Here is a 13,019-nt window from a genome sequence, read left to right on the forward strand (position 1 = left end):
GCTGGGCGTGGCCAGGATGGCTCCAGCCCCCAGCTGTCTCTTCTCCAACCCCCTCCGCCTGCAGAGCCATCCGGTCCCCACCCGGGTGACATCCTCCTTACACTCCCTGAGTGGGGTGGAGTGGGAAATCTGGGGAGGGGGCTGGCTGAGAGTGGTCAGCTCCAGCCCTTTGTGGCCCCTCCCCTCCCATGGGGCCATCCAGTCCCTTCCTTAGGGCTGCTCTTCCTATGGCCTCTGACCCCCTCCTCCTTCTTACGCTGCTTTGCTGGGCGCACCCGGTGCCCAGTGAGTCCCTTTCCCAAACCTCCAAGGAGAAGGGGCGTGGGAGGAGGGGAAGAACGGGGAACTGGAAAGGGGGGTGAGAAATAAAGATAACAGACAGAGAGAGAGACACACACACAGGCCAACAGGCAGACAGAGACTCGGAGAGAGAAACAGAGATAGAGAGACAGACGGAAATAAAGAGAGAAAGTGGAAAACAGGCTAACTCCCTGAGTCAGAAATACAAAAAGGGACAGAGACAGACAGACAGGGAAAAAGAAGTAAACAGAAAATCAGACACCAAAGGGATAGGGGAAGAAAGACAGGCTGAAAGAGAGACGGAGGAAGGAGAGCGAAGCCAGGACGGGGCGTGCCAGCTGGAGGAATGGACGGTCGCCTGGCATGGGACGTGTAGTGGCCCCAGCCCACAGAGCTGGGTGGGCAGAGAGGAGCCGGGGCGCAGCGGGGGTGAGGGGGGATGGGAGGGGCAGGCGTTGTGCTGCTGCTGCTGCTGGCCGGAGCGGGCGCCGGGGTGGCCTGGAGACCACCAAAGGGAAAGTGCCCTCCGAGCTGCTCCTGCTCCAAGGATAGTGCCCTGTGTGAGGGCTCTCCAGACCTGCCCGAGAGCTTCTCCCCGACCCTGCTGTCACTGTGAGTGTCACCGCGAGGGTGAGGATGGGAGTCCTGGGGCCCCAGGGCTTGGGGGCAGGGGGCCGGGCCCCCGAGGACATTGGCCCTTCAGGATCTTGGGAGGTGGGCAGCAAAGGATGTTGGGATGCCTCACAGGGGGCTGCTGGGATTGGGACAGGAGCGGAAGGGCAATCCCGAAGCACAGGGGCAGCGTTTGGGGCCCCAGAAGGGGGACGGCTGGAGGGAGGACTGAATGTTGCCAGGATCCTCGCCAAGTGAGGAGGGCAAATGCCTGTGTCCCTGGGATGTAAAGGAAATACATCCAGGGTTGGGGTGGCATGCCAGTGTCCCCCAGACAGGGGACGGCTCTGGGGCAGGGCTGGAGCCTGGGGGCGGTTTTCTCCTCACCCACCATCGCCCACGTCCCCAGCTCACTCGTTAGGACTGGAATCACCCAGCTGAAGGCCGGAAGCTTCCTGAGGGTGCCCACACTGCACCTGCTGTGAGTGGGGCCCAGCTGAGTGGACAACTAGCTCGAGGGAGTGGGTGGGTGTTCACGCAGGTGCGTGGGGGTGTGTGTGCACACATACGTGTATGTGCATGTCTGTGAAAGCACCGTGTGTGTGCGTATGTGCGTGTGTGTGTGTGTGAGACAGTGCCCACCTGGGTTGAGGGTGGAGGCAGAGGTTAAAATGTCAGAGAGGGGGCAGCAACTCTGCAAAAATTCTTTCTTGCTCCCTTGCCAGCCTCTTCACATCCAACTCCTTCTCCGTGATTGAGGACGATGCATTTGCGGGCCTGTCCCACCTGCAGTACCTGTGAGTGAGGCCAGGGGATGGGGGCAGGGACGGGGGCTTGGTAGAGTGTGGCTCCTAGAGTGGAGGGAGGTATAGAGGCTTACTGGCACGGGCGGGAGGGTCCGGACAAGGGTCCCTCCTGGAGGGGCAAGAGGCCTGGCGTCTTGGCAAGAAGCCTGCTCACCTCCCCACTCTGTGCTGCAAGGTGCACAAAGGGCCTAGGGAACCCAAGACTGTTTCTGGCCCTACCCGGCTTACGGGAGCCCGGGGAGCGGACAGAGAGGCCGGAGGCAAGGAGATGTTTCGAATTAACAGGAGACAACTCTGAGGCGGTGATGGTAGGGGTGGCGGGGAGGGCGGTACGACGACGCCGGCATTGGGCCGGTGTTGGCGATAACGGTGTTGAAGGCGATCCTGCGGCCGCTCGCGGGGAGGTGCCGGCACGATGGGGGACCATGGAGTGGGGATGACGTTGGCAAAGATGGCGGACCCGATGGCGGTCGCGCCGGTGGCGATACTGATGATGGAGTCTGATTAGCGTTATCAGTGTCGTGGGTGTTGGCCGTCACGTATCGGTGTTGCTATTGGCGGCGGCTGTGGGTAGGATGTCGGCGTCGGCATCGTGTGGGCGTAAGGGCGACGTGGTAGGTACTGGGCTTGGCGGGGACGACGGAGGTGCCGGTACGTGGGAAAACTGCGGCAGTAGGGGTGCTCGTGGCAGGTAGAGAAGGGGTTGCTGGGGACAGTGGGGCCGTTGGTACCGGGAGCGCCTGTCCCAGTGCCAGTGCTTCTGGAAATGGTGGCAGTGGTGGTGATGGGGGTGGCAGTGTTCGCTGTCAGGCTGGCAACGAGCACAGGGTTAGGTGCCTGGCTCCTGGGATTGTAGTCTGGGACCCTGGGGAGGAGAGGTTTCCAGGGAGGCGTCGGCACATTCCAGGGGCCTAGGGGTCCCGTGGGGTGAGTTCCCCCCAAGCACGACGGGGCCACAGCAGGGAACCGAGGGCCTCCCGCTCACCATGCCTTCCCTCCGCAGCTTCATCGAGGACAATGACATTGGCTCCATCTCTAAGAACGCTCTCAGAGGACTTCGCTCACTCACACACCTGTGCGTGCCCCCGAGGCCTCGCCCCTCTGCTCACCAGCCCGCCCTGACAGGCTCCCCCAGACCCCATCACCCCGTCACGCGGGGCATCCAGGTAGCTGGTGACGGTTCCTCCTCTCTCTCTCCTTCCACCAGGAGCCTGGCCAGTAACAATCTCGAGACCCTCCCCAGATTCCTGTTCCGAGGCCTGGAGACCCTAACTCATGTGTGAGGCTCAGGGGGGCTGGGCGGGTCGGGGAGTTGGGGAATGTTTGAGAGGGAAGCGGATTGCTGTGCCCACTCTCGGTTGACATAACTAAGTACGGCTGCAACGGTCCTCACATATTTCCTCACTCACCTCTGGGGCCCCATCCCGAACCCTGAACCCTTGCCCGGGGAGGGGGCGGGGAGTGTGGCCTCCAGGGGGCGGTGGAAGCCAGGTCGCAGCCCCTCCCCGGCCTCTTGCCCCAGGGACCTCCGCGGGAACCCGATCCAGTGTGACTGCCGCGTCCTCTGGCTGCTGCAGTGGATGCCCACCGTGAATGCCAGCGTGGGGACTGGGGCCTGCGCCGGCCCCACTGCTCTGGCCCACATGCAGCTCCGCCACCTGGACCCCAAGACGTTCAAGTGCAGAGCCATAGGTGGGGGCTTTCCGGGCAGGGCGGGAGGGACAGCAGGGGTTCCAGAAGAAGGCGGGAGATCAGGGGAATGGCTGCCAGGGCTGAAGGGCTCACCTCACTCCCTGCTCTGCCGTTTCCCAGCTTGTGAGACCCTGGGCAAGCAGCATCACCTCCCTGAGCCTCAGTTTCCTCATCTGTAAAATGGAGGTAATAAACAGTGACGTAGTGAGAATTCGGTGATGTATCTGCACCTGCATCTGGTGCAGAACCTCGGATGGGAGGCCCTCCTGAATGTTCACTCTGCTGGTGTTATTAATATAAAAACGACCTTTTAAAAATACTTGCTACGATCCTTCTGCTTGCCCATAAATATATTTTGGTACCTTTACGGGTCCCGGGCACTGCAGAAGACTCAGCAGCGAGGAAGCGCAGAGGAAGGTGGAGCGTGAGAACCCAGAGCGGTCAGGGCTGGGATGGGGGAAGCCGACAGAGCTGTAGGCGCCCAGAGCCAGAGCGAGGGCCGGGGAGGGCTTCCCGAAGCAGTGCGTATTTGAGTTCAGATCCGAAGGCTATAGACACGATGATCTAAGTGTGAGACACGTTTTTGGTCTGTGGGACCCATAGAACCGGAGAATTTAACTTCAGTTATCCCGCAAAGATTCACTCTGTGTCCAGCCCTGGGAGAGGCAAGGGGCACCAAGATAGGGCCCCGCCCTCAGAGCCCTGGCGGGTGAGGACGCAGGCATTAAATAAAACGTTGCAGAAATAAATGTACGCTCCGCCTCGTGATAAACACGGGGAGTGGTGAGGGAGATTAAGTGAGGGGGGCGGTCCTACCTTCCATGGGGCATTGATTGGAGAAGGCTTTTCTGGAGAGGTGGCTTCAGATCCAGAAGAGCGCTGTAGACAGAGAGGACAGCATGTGCAATGGCCCTGAGGCAGCAGAGAGTTTGTCCTGCTTGAGGGTCACAGGCAGGCAGTGTCCCGGGGAGTGAGTGCAGGAAGGGACACAGGTGACATTGAAGGCTGCAGGGGCCTCACCGTGTACGACTTTGAAAGCCACAGAGAGCAGAGTGGACTTTATCATGATGGCCGTGGGAAGCCGTGGAGGGCTTGGAGCAGGGGGTGATGATAGGATGGACGTTTTTAAGAGATCCACCTTTGGGTGGGCATCCTTGGTGGTTTCGTTCATTGCTTCAACCCTGGTACCTGGAGACAGGGCCTGGCACATAGAGTGATGTATTAGAACCTGGAGTCTACCGCCGGGCCCGTCCACCACCGCGCTGGGCGACCTTGGCGCATCACGACCAAAGCTAGGCTGCTTACCATGAATTAGAGAAGAGAGGAGGGACTGAGGTGAGCAGTCCAGGGCGTGGGGCAGCCTCTGGGTGTTGTCCTGGCTTTCATGATTGAAAGTGAGTTATGGCACGTCCACGTGCCGGGTCATGGGGAGAAGGGGAAAGGGACCGAGTCTGGGACGAGCCGTTGCCAAACAAGTGAGGCGACCGTTTTACCCCCATCGCTTGGCTCTTTTTCCCTTGGAAACCTGGTGTGGACAGGGCCACGCCTCATCTCAGGAGGGAGGTGTCGGGGGAGTGCTGAGACAAGGTGGCCTCTACCCGGGCAGTTTTGTGCTCCAGTCCGATTTCACGGAAGACGTCAAGGATGGATTGTGCCGGACGGTCCCGTGCCTGCCTCTCGGCCCGTTTCCTCATCTGTAAAACGGCTATGATGAAATGTCCCTCATAGGGATCTTGTGGAGTTAAATGAATCGATAAATACGTTGTTTCTAAGCAGTTATTTGATGATGTCATGCAGCTTAGAAAACACAGTATGACCGTGTTGCTGTGACTTAATTCGTCTATAGATCAAAAGATTCGCTATCGGTCCCTTTGAGGTGCACACCCCTCATTTCAGAGATGTGGAAACCGAGGCTCAGCGATGAGGGCCCTCGGGGTCCCCCGTGCCTCCCTGACTCTCTCCTGCCACCCCCAGAGCTGTCCTGGTTCCAGACGGTCGGGGAGGCGGCGCTGGGCGTGGAGTCCTTCTCCTACCAGGGGGAGCCCCACATCATCCTGGCACAGCCGTTTGCGGGCCGTTGTCTGATCCTCACCTGGGACTACAGCCTGCAGCGTTTCCGGCCCGAGGAAGAGCTGTCCGGTGAGCGCCCCCTCGCATCCTCCCGCCTGTCCCCGTAGCCTGCCCGGTGGAGTGGGGGGAGACCCCGACCTGCCTGGCTGGCCTGACCGCCCCTCCTGCTCCCCGACCCCCCACAGCGCCCTCGGTGGTGTCCTGCAAGCCACTGGTGCTGGGCCCGAGCTTCTTCGTGCTGGCCGCCCGCCTGTGGGGTGGCTCGCAGCTCTGGGCCCGGCCCGGCCCCGGCCTGCGCCTGGCCCCCACACAGGCCCTGGCCCCACGACGGCTGCTGCGGCCCAATGACGCCGAGCTCCTGTGGCTGGACGGGCAGCCCTGCTTCGTGGTGGCCGACGCCTCCAAGGCGGGCAGCACCACGCTGCTGTGCCGGGACGGGCCCGGCTTCTACCCTCGCCAGAGCCTGCACGCCTGGCACCGGGACACGGATGCCGAGGCCCTGGAGCTGGACGGCCGGCCCCACCTGCTGCTGGCCTCTGCCTCACAGCGGCCCGTGCTCTTCCACTGGCTCGGGGGCCGCTTCGAGAGGCGCACAGACATCCCCGAAGCTGAGGACGTCTATGCCACACGTCACTTCCAGGCCGGCGGGGACGTGTTCCTGTGCCTGACACGCTACATCGGGGACTCCATGGTGAGGCTGGGCCCCTCAGGTGGGGCAGGCAGCGGAGGCCACAAGCCAGACCCGACCTGCGGCCCCCTCAGGCCTGGTCTTTCAGCACCGACCCAACCTTGCACACCGGCCTCGGCCTCGAGACTCTGACCTGACCTCTCAGGCTGACCTTCGAATTCTGACCCCACCTAGTGTTCTGATCTTTGAACTCTGGCCGCCCTGACACTGACTCCAAGACAGTGACCCCTCAGGCTGGCTCACCATAAGCCACTCCCTGTCCCCCGACGTTGACACTGGCCCCACGATTCTAATTCTACCGCCAGACTCCGGCTCCGTAACTCTGACACGCTCCAAACTCCCACTTGACCACAATCACCGCACTCTGAGTCTCCGGGGCTGATGGCCCACCCCCTCCAGCATTCTCATTCTGGGGTGAGATACCGCCAGGCAGAGCCTAGAAGGCACTGATCTGACTCAGGTGTCCCCAGGACACGTGTGGGGAACAGACTGTGGGTGTAGGGATGGAGGGGGGGAGACCAGGGAAGAGCCTGGCGTCATGGTCCAGGAGGGAAGTGACTGCGGCCGGGCCGGAGTGCAGCCAGAGGAGATGGGAGAGATGCATCCCATCGTAGGTAAAGCTGACCGACTCTGTGTGGGGCGCGAGGGGGAGAGAGGGGCCAAGGATGACTTCAGGTTTGTGGCCTGAGCAGCTGGGTGGTGACACGTGTGAAGGTAAGAAAGCTGCAGGAGTTTGGGGACCTACAGGCCTGTCTCCAGGCTGTCCCAAGCGCTCGGAAGCGCAGAGCGCTACCCGCAGGCCTGGCCCTCCTGGACCCCAGGCCCTAACTAGTGGCCACACTTCACAGGTCATGCGCTGGGACGGCTCCATGTTCCGCCTGCTGCAGCGACTGCCCTCGCGTGGTGCCCACGTCTTCCAGCCGCTGCTCATCGCCAGGGACCAGCTGGCTATCCTGGGCAGCGACTTCGCCTTCAGTCAGGTCTTGCGTCTTGAGCCTGACAAAGGGCTCCTGGAGCCGCTGCAGGAGCTGGGGCCCCCAGCCTTGGTGGCCCCTCGCGCCTTTGCTCACGTCACCGTGGCCGGCAGACGCTTCCTCTTCGCCGCTTGCTTCAAGGGCCCCACACAGATCTACCAGCATCACGAGCTAGACCTCAGTGCCTGAAACGCGAGGGGACCTTGAGACCTTGGACACGGCTCGGAGGGGAGGGGGCACTGGCGCGGGGAGTCCCAGGCCTCTGGACACTCACTTGAACGGCCTCCTGGCTCTACCCGGGGTGATGGTATCTGTGAGGTACCGACCACAGGCCGAGTTCAAGACAAGGGACTTGAACTTCCAGTCTGAAGCAACATCTCGGCCCGTGGCACACGCTCTGACCAAGCATGACTTGGGGGCTCGGGCTGGGACACCGCAAGAAGCTGGGGTACCGAAGCCATGGTGGGGGCGATGTGCAGAACTCCATGAGGTCTGGAAGCGCCCCCTCAAGCCCACTCCCCTCCTGCTCCCTCTGAAAGTACTGAGGAGGAGAGAGCTTTCCTTTCCCTCTAAACTCATTCTGGCCAATCTCTTTTAGTGCCCGCCTCCGTGACGTCATCAGTCGCTGGGCCGGTTTCCCCGCCCGGGCCTGCTAACTTCCTCTGCTGCTTTGTGCGCATGCCTCCTGCCCAGGCGGAAGCCCAGCGTGTTGGCCCTCTTGCGCCTGCGCAAGAAATAGGTGGGAAAATAGGTGTTGTGGCTGGAGCCCCCGCTACCCTTTCTCTGGAGAGGACGGGAAGTGTATAAGCTCAATAAACACGCTGTGCACCTGCCTCACCCATTATGGGATCTTTGGAAGAAGGTGTCTCTTGGGTGGCTTGGGGGGGGGTGGGGGAGAGCGGGAGGAGTGGTATCCCAGGAGCAGTGTTATGGAGGGGAGAGGTCACGGGGTGCATTTTGGCTGCCCCTGCTGCTTTTTCGCAAGCCCCATGAGTGTGGGCTCACGATTATGGGGGGCCTCGTGGGATGTTTGAAGGAAATAGGGCATTATGAAGGGACAAATCGCTGGTTTATTGTGGATCTCTTCTTTGGGTCATGTCTCAGGGCATCGTAGGAGATAGTTTTAGGTGTTTTAAAGGGTTTTAGGCGTTATATGGGGTGGCCCTTGGGGACATTTTGGAGATCTTTTTGGGTATTGGGGAGTCTCAAGGGAGTTTGAGGCTCCTTGGAGGTTCTCACGCCATGTGGCCACTATATATTATTAGTCTCATGGGGAATTATTTTGAGAACTCACAGGGACAGTTGGGTACTAGGAAGAGTTTTCTATAATCAAGTGGGGTCCCAGAGGTGAGTGGGGGGGCGGTCATGGGGTCTTTCTATTCTAATCATAATCTATGTGACTCCTCATATCGTGTAAGAAGATCCACATCCTTGTTTTCCTGGGATGGTCTCAATGCCCACTTGAATGTCCCAGCATTCCATCTGGTTAGAGCGCCCTTTCACTCCCCAGAGTGTCCACCATTTGGCTACTAGAAAATTTTAAATTGCACCCGTGGCTCCCCTAGCCTTGGGAGGCAGAGGGCAGACCTCATGCCATTCACCAGGCCTTTGGGTTTTTCCCAACAGAGAGATGATGGCCAGCTTCTGTGCCGGCTGCCAGTGAAAGCCCATCCCAATGTAGGGAGTCTTGAGGCTGCTTGGGCAGGAGTCAAGATCAACTTTTAGATTAAAAATTGAACAGAAAGACACCCCACCCCCACCCCCAGTGAGAGGTGAGATGAGACCCTGGCAAGGCGGTCTGAGGAGAGGAGGGAGACTTCCATCCTGGAGTCCAGGCTCCCATGCAGAGCCAAGACTTGGGGGGAAGAGAAGGGACGTCCATGTCCTTTTGGTTGATCCATCCTCAACAGTTATGGGCAGAGCCTGGGAGAGATGACAGGTCAGCTTGTGAATGCACGTGGAGTTTTCTCCCCAAGGCACGTGCACACACGTGCACACTCACCCACCCCTCGCATCCTGTGTTCCCCTCACCCCATGCTGGTCCTGTCTTACCTGGAGTGATGAGAGGAGGGGCGTCCCCTGGATGGTGACTAGGGAGAGAAAAGTGGTGAAATCAGTATCCACGCCCTTGCCCTCTCAAGGCTAGAAGATTCTCAGCTTGCCCTGACAGCTTCCTGGCTATTTTTCCAATGCTGGTTGTAACATTCCAGGGACCAAAGCTTTTCAGGATTTGGGGCCCTCTGAAGATGATCAGCTCTGAAGAATAAACCTGGCAAAATCTTAGTGGCGTGAATTCTCCAGGGCAGCGCCGGGAGGCCTCTCTCTGCGAGATTTAGCTCCTTCCACCAGTGAAAGGTGTCTGTTCAGCGTGAGCCGGGCACACGGGAAACCCGTCTTACCTGGGCTTCTGGCTGAACTTGCACTTGCATTTCCCACCTGTTGGGGAGAGGGGACGGTTGGGAGACAGGACCCGGGCCCACAGCCCTGCCCTGCCAGCCCGGCCACCAGCGTCCCCACTCACTCATGAGGACGATGATGCCGATGGTGCACAGAACCCCAGCGCAGATGAGTCCGCCGATCCGGAGTCTGTGCCAGTCTAGGAGAAACCCGGAGGGGGTCGTCAGTGCCTGCCCCTCCATCAAACCCCCATCTATCCAACAAGTAGGTATTGGGCACCTATGGCGGGCAGGGAGCCGGGGATACAGAGTGAACAGACGGCCCCCCAGCCCTCCTGTGCTCACATTCCCCTTTACACACAAACAAGCGATAAGAGATTCAATGGAAGGTCAGGTGAAGATAAGCTTTCTGAAGACAAAGAAGCAGGGCCAGGGGACAAAACGTCAGAGGCCCAGCGTGGTCAGGGAAGGCTTCTCCGAGCAGAGACCCGGGGAGGTGAGGCAGGGGGCCGTGGCGAAGGGATCGGAAGGTACAAAGGTCTGGAGGTCTGGAGTGTGTCTGCCGTGCCTGAGAGACGGCGGGGAGGCCACCGCATAGCTCGCCTCCTTCAGGCAGTTTTTGCAAGACAGCCCTTCCCCCTGCCGTTGATTTGAACCCTAACAACGGCTTCCTGTGAACTGTCCTGGCTTCCTGTGTGTCTGTCCTGCCGGAAGAGAACCTTCGCAGGGACCAGATTGGCCTCGCTCATTCCTTTATTCCTTTATTCTATGGTGTTGACTGTTCTTTATTCCTTTATTCTATACTGGTGTTGACAGTGCCCCACTCCTCGCCCCTTCCTATCCTCACCCTTGTTTCGCCCACATCAGACCCTCACCCAACCTAGGTGGGCCCCTTGGCACAAAATAGTAGGTGGGGGTGGGGAGGCTCCGGAGAGAGGGGTGCAAGCTCTCACCATAGTAGAAAGGACTGTTTTTATCTGCAAGAAAAGAAAAAAGAACGTGAATCCAGGACAACAGCCAAGATGCAGGGGTGCTGGGGGGGGGGGCGGAATTCGGGGGTGAGCCTGGTGGAAGGGTCCAGTCTGACTCACCTTCTGGGTCGTTGGCGTCCAGGGCAGGCAAGCCTGCTGGGAGAAGCGGGAAGGACAGGGGATGGCAGTGCCAGCCTCAGTAAACTGCTGGGCAGAGCCACAGAGCCTCAGGGGCCTCGAGATGGGGTCCCCTGGCAGACAGTTCCCCTCCTGCGGGCACAGGCGTCCGGCCCCCACTGGATGCCCCTGCACCTCTCACCTCGGAGGTGTGGACTTGCCCCCGAGCCCCAAGCCTGTGAGCCCTGCCGGCACGTTGCCTCCTAAAATAGGTTTTAATCTGGGCGGCTTTAGGCCACTCTTTGGCCTGATGTGTTCCAGACACCGGTTAATCCATGCCTCCTGCAGAAATGGAACAACATTCTTTTTTTTTTTTAATTCTTTTATGTTTATTTTAGAGAGAGAGAGAGAGAGAGAGAGAGACATGAACAGGGGAGGGACAGAGAGAGGGAGACAGATGATCAGAGGCTGGCTCCGTGCTGAGAGCAGCGAGCCCGATGCAGGGCTCGAACTCATGAACTGCAAGATCCTAACCTGAGCTGAAGTCAAACGCTTAGCTGGCTGAGCCGCCCAGTGCCCCGTGGAGCGACACTCTTATCAACTTATCAAGATGCCAGATGGCATCGGTTCCCAGTCATTCTCACAGCCTCATCCACACCCCACCTGTTCTGGTGTTTGCTCGCCACTTCCTTTTAAAGCAAATCACTAATTATAAACTTAACACACTTTACTCAAAAGTGCAGCTTTCTATTACTACCCTGGATGGAATGCCAATCTTGCCCGATGTGAGGGATAAAAAAAATACCAGAAAAGCAAAGGACTAGGATTACATTCGGGCTAGAAGCAGGGGGCCACCTGAGCTCTGGGCCTAAGCTCTGTTCTTTCTTTGTGAAAAGGAGATTAACAATTTTTAATTATATTTAAAGCACAAATGCAATGTGCTTACTCTGCCCTGGGCCCTGTTCTAACTGCTTCTCTTTCTTTCTTTTAAAAAAAATTTTTTTTTTAATGTTTATTTATTTTTGACAGAGAGAGAGACAGAGCATGAGCAGGGGAGGGGCAGAGAGAGAGAGGGAGACACAGAATCGAAAGCAGGCTCCAGGCTCTGAGCTGCCAGCACAGAGCCCGATGCGGGGCTCGAACTCACGGACCACAAGATCATGACCTGAGCTGAAGTCGGACGCTTAACTGACTGAGCCCCCCAGGCGCTCCATCTAACTGCTTTTCAAGCACTAACTTGTGAAATGACTATTAAGTGCATACCATTATTGTCTCCATTTTTACACTGGGGAAACTGAGGCACAAAGGATTTCCGTAACTGCCGCATACACGAAGCTCCCAGTCATCTCTTGTACTAGTGTTAGGGAGGTGTTAAAGACACAGTACACAGGGCTGAGCCTTCTCCTCCCTCGAGAGGGTGACTTTGTAGCTGTGTGAGCCTCTGCTTTAAGAGGTCCTCCTGTCTTTGTGTGTCCCTTGAAGTCACCAGTGTGGCACTTCTTACCCTCAAGGAGATGCTGTCCTGGTAGTCCCTACCCCACAAGGGAGGCGGAAAGCATGAGAGGGACACACGTGGAACTTGGCCACCACTCAACAGAGGGGTTTGGGGAAAAGGCAGTCCCGGGGATGGGTACTCACCTATCAGGAGGATGAGCAGGCTTAGGGTCGCCTCTCGCATGTCCGCGTCCAGCTGGCCTGGAGGGGTGGGGACGGACGGGGAGGGTCCAACTTGAGCAGGGCTGCGGGCTGCCAGACAGGTGCCTCTGGTTCCCAATCCTCTCCTACTCTGCCCCCACCCGGGGTACGCAGCTCGCCCCAGGGCAGGAAGGCTGGCATTAAAACCCACTCACTGGCTGGGAGGTAAGTGCAGGGGGGGTGGGTGACGACGTGGACCTGGCGAGGGACCACAGTAACAACTCACTGGACACAAACTTGGGGCTTGAAGCGAATTGCCCTGGCGACCAAATGAGGGAGGTGCTGCCTGCCGTTATCCCCATCTTACGGATGGGGAAACTGAGAAACTGAAAGCTGGAAATCGGTGCGTAGGGTCAGCCCGGCGGGGAGCGGGACTTAAAGCAGCCTGGCTCTGCAGAGGCTGCTCGTCACTCAGGACTCTCAGGGCCTCGGGGTGTTTTGGGAAACGGGACGTTGGGAGCCAGGTGGCAAGAGGCCCGGTTCCCGGGTGTGTCTGCCACAGGACAGCTCGGAGCCTGCCTGCCCTGCCCAGACTCTGCAGACCTCGGGCTGGGCCAGGGCCGGGGCCCGGCCCGCTCCTCAGGCGGCTCGGGGCGAGGCGTGGGCAAGGGAGAACCGGAGGCTGGGGCGGGCGTGGGGCACAGAGCAGAGACGAGTCATCTGGCTGCAGCCCCAGGCCCATCTTCTGCCCCCCACCT

The 13,019-nt window shown here is 59.1% G+C and overlaps 2 protein-coding genes across 3 annotated transcripts; one reads left to right on the forward strand and one right to left on the reverse strand.

Annotated features, from left to right (window-relative positions):
* The first annotated feature begins 739 nt into the window (after window positions 1-739).
* On the forward strand, window positions 740-7,979 carry LGI4 (leucine rich repeat LGI family member 4). Of its 2 annotated transcripts, XM_019423098.2 has the most exons (9): window positions 740-912; window positions 1,322-1,393; window positions 1,638-1,709; window positions 2,722-2,793; window positions 2,926-2,997; window positions 3,241-3,410; window positions 5,385-5,549; window positions 5,666-6,171; window positions 7,017-7,979. In XM_019423098.2, the coding sequence occupies exons 1-9, from the start codon at window positions 740-742 to the stop codon at window positions 7,329-7,331; spliced, it is 1,617 nt and encodes a 538-aa protein (XP_019278643.2). In that variant the 3' UTR covers window positions 7,332-7,979. The 2 variants fall into 2 exon arrangements, with proteins under 2 accessions (XP_019278643.2, XP_019278645.2); XM_019423100.2 differs by lacking the exon at window positions 3,241-3,410 and having other exon boundaries at window positions 5,257-5,549.
* Window positions 7,980-8,198: 219 nt separating this feature from the next.
* Window positions 8,199-12,789, reverse strand: FXYD3 (FXYD domain containing ion transport regulator 3). The gene is given in 8 exon segments (XM_019423238.2): window positions 8,199-9,065; window positions 9,195-9,232; window positions 9,542-9,655; window positions 9,657-9,738; window positions 10,492-10,515; window positions 10,630-10,662; window positions 12,265-12,321; window positions 12,548-12,789. Coding segments are annotated over 8 exon segments (444 nt in total). The 5' UTR covers window positions 12,624-12,789; the 3' UTR covers window positions 8,199-9,045.
* Between the last annotated feature and the right edge of the window lie 230 nt (window positions 12,790-13,019).

This window comes from Panthera pardus, unplaced genomic scaffold (assembly GCF_024362965.1).
Source record: "Panthera pardus isolate Hobbes unplaced genomic scaffold, ASM2436296v1 HiC_scaffold_18, whole genome shotgun sequence".
In the NCBI taxonomy this organism is placed as follows: Eukaryota; Metazoa; Chordata; class Mammalia; order Carnivora; family Felidae; genus Panthera; species Panthera pardus.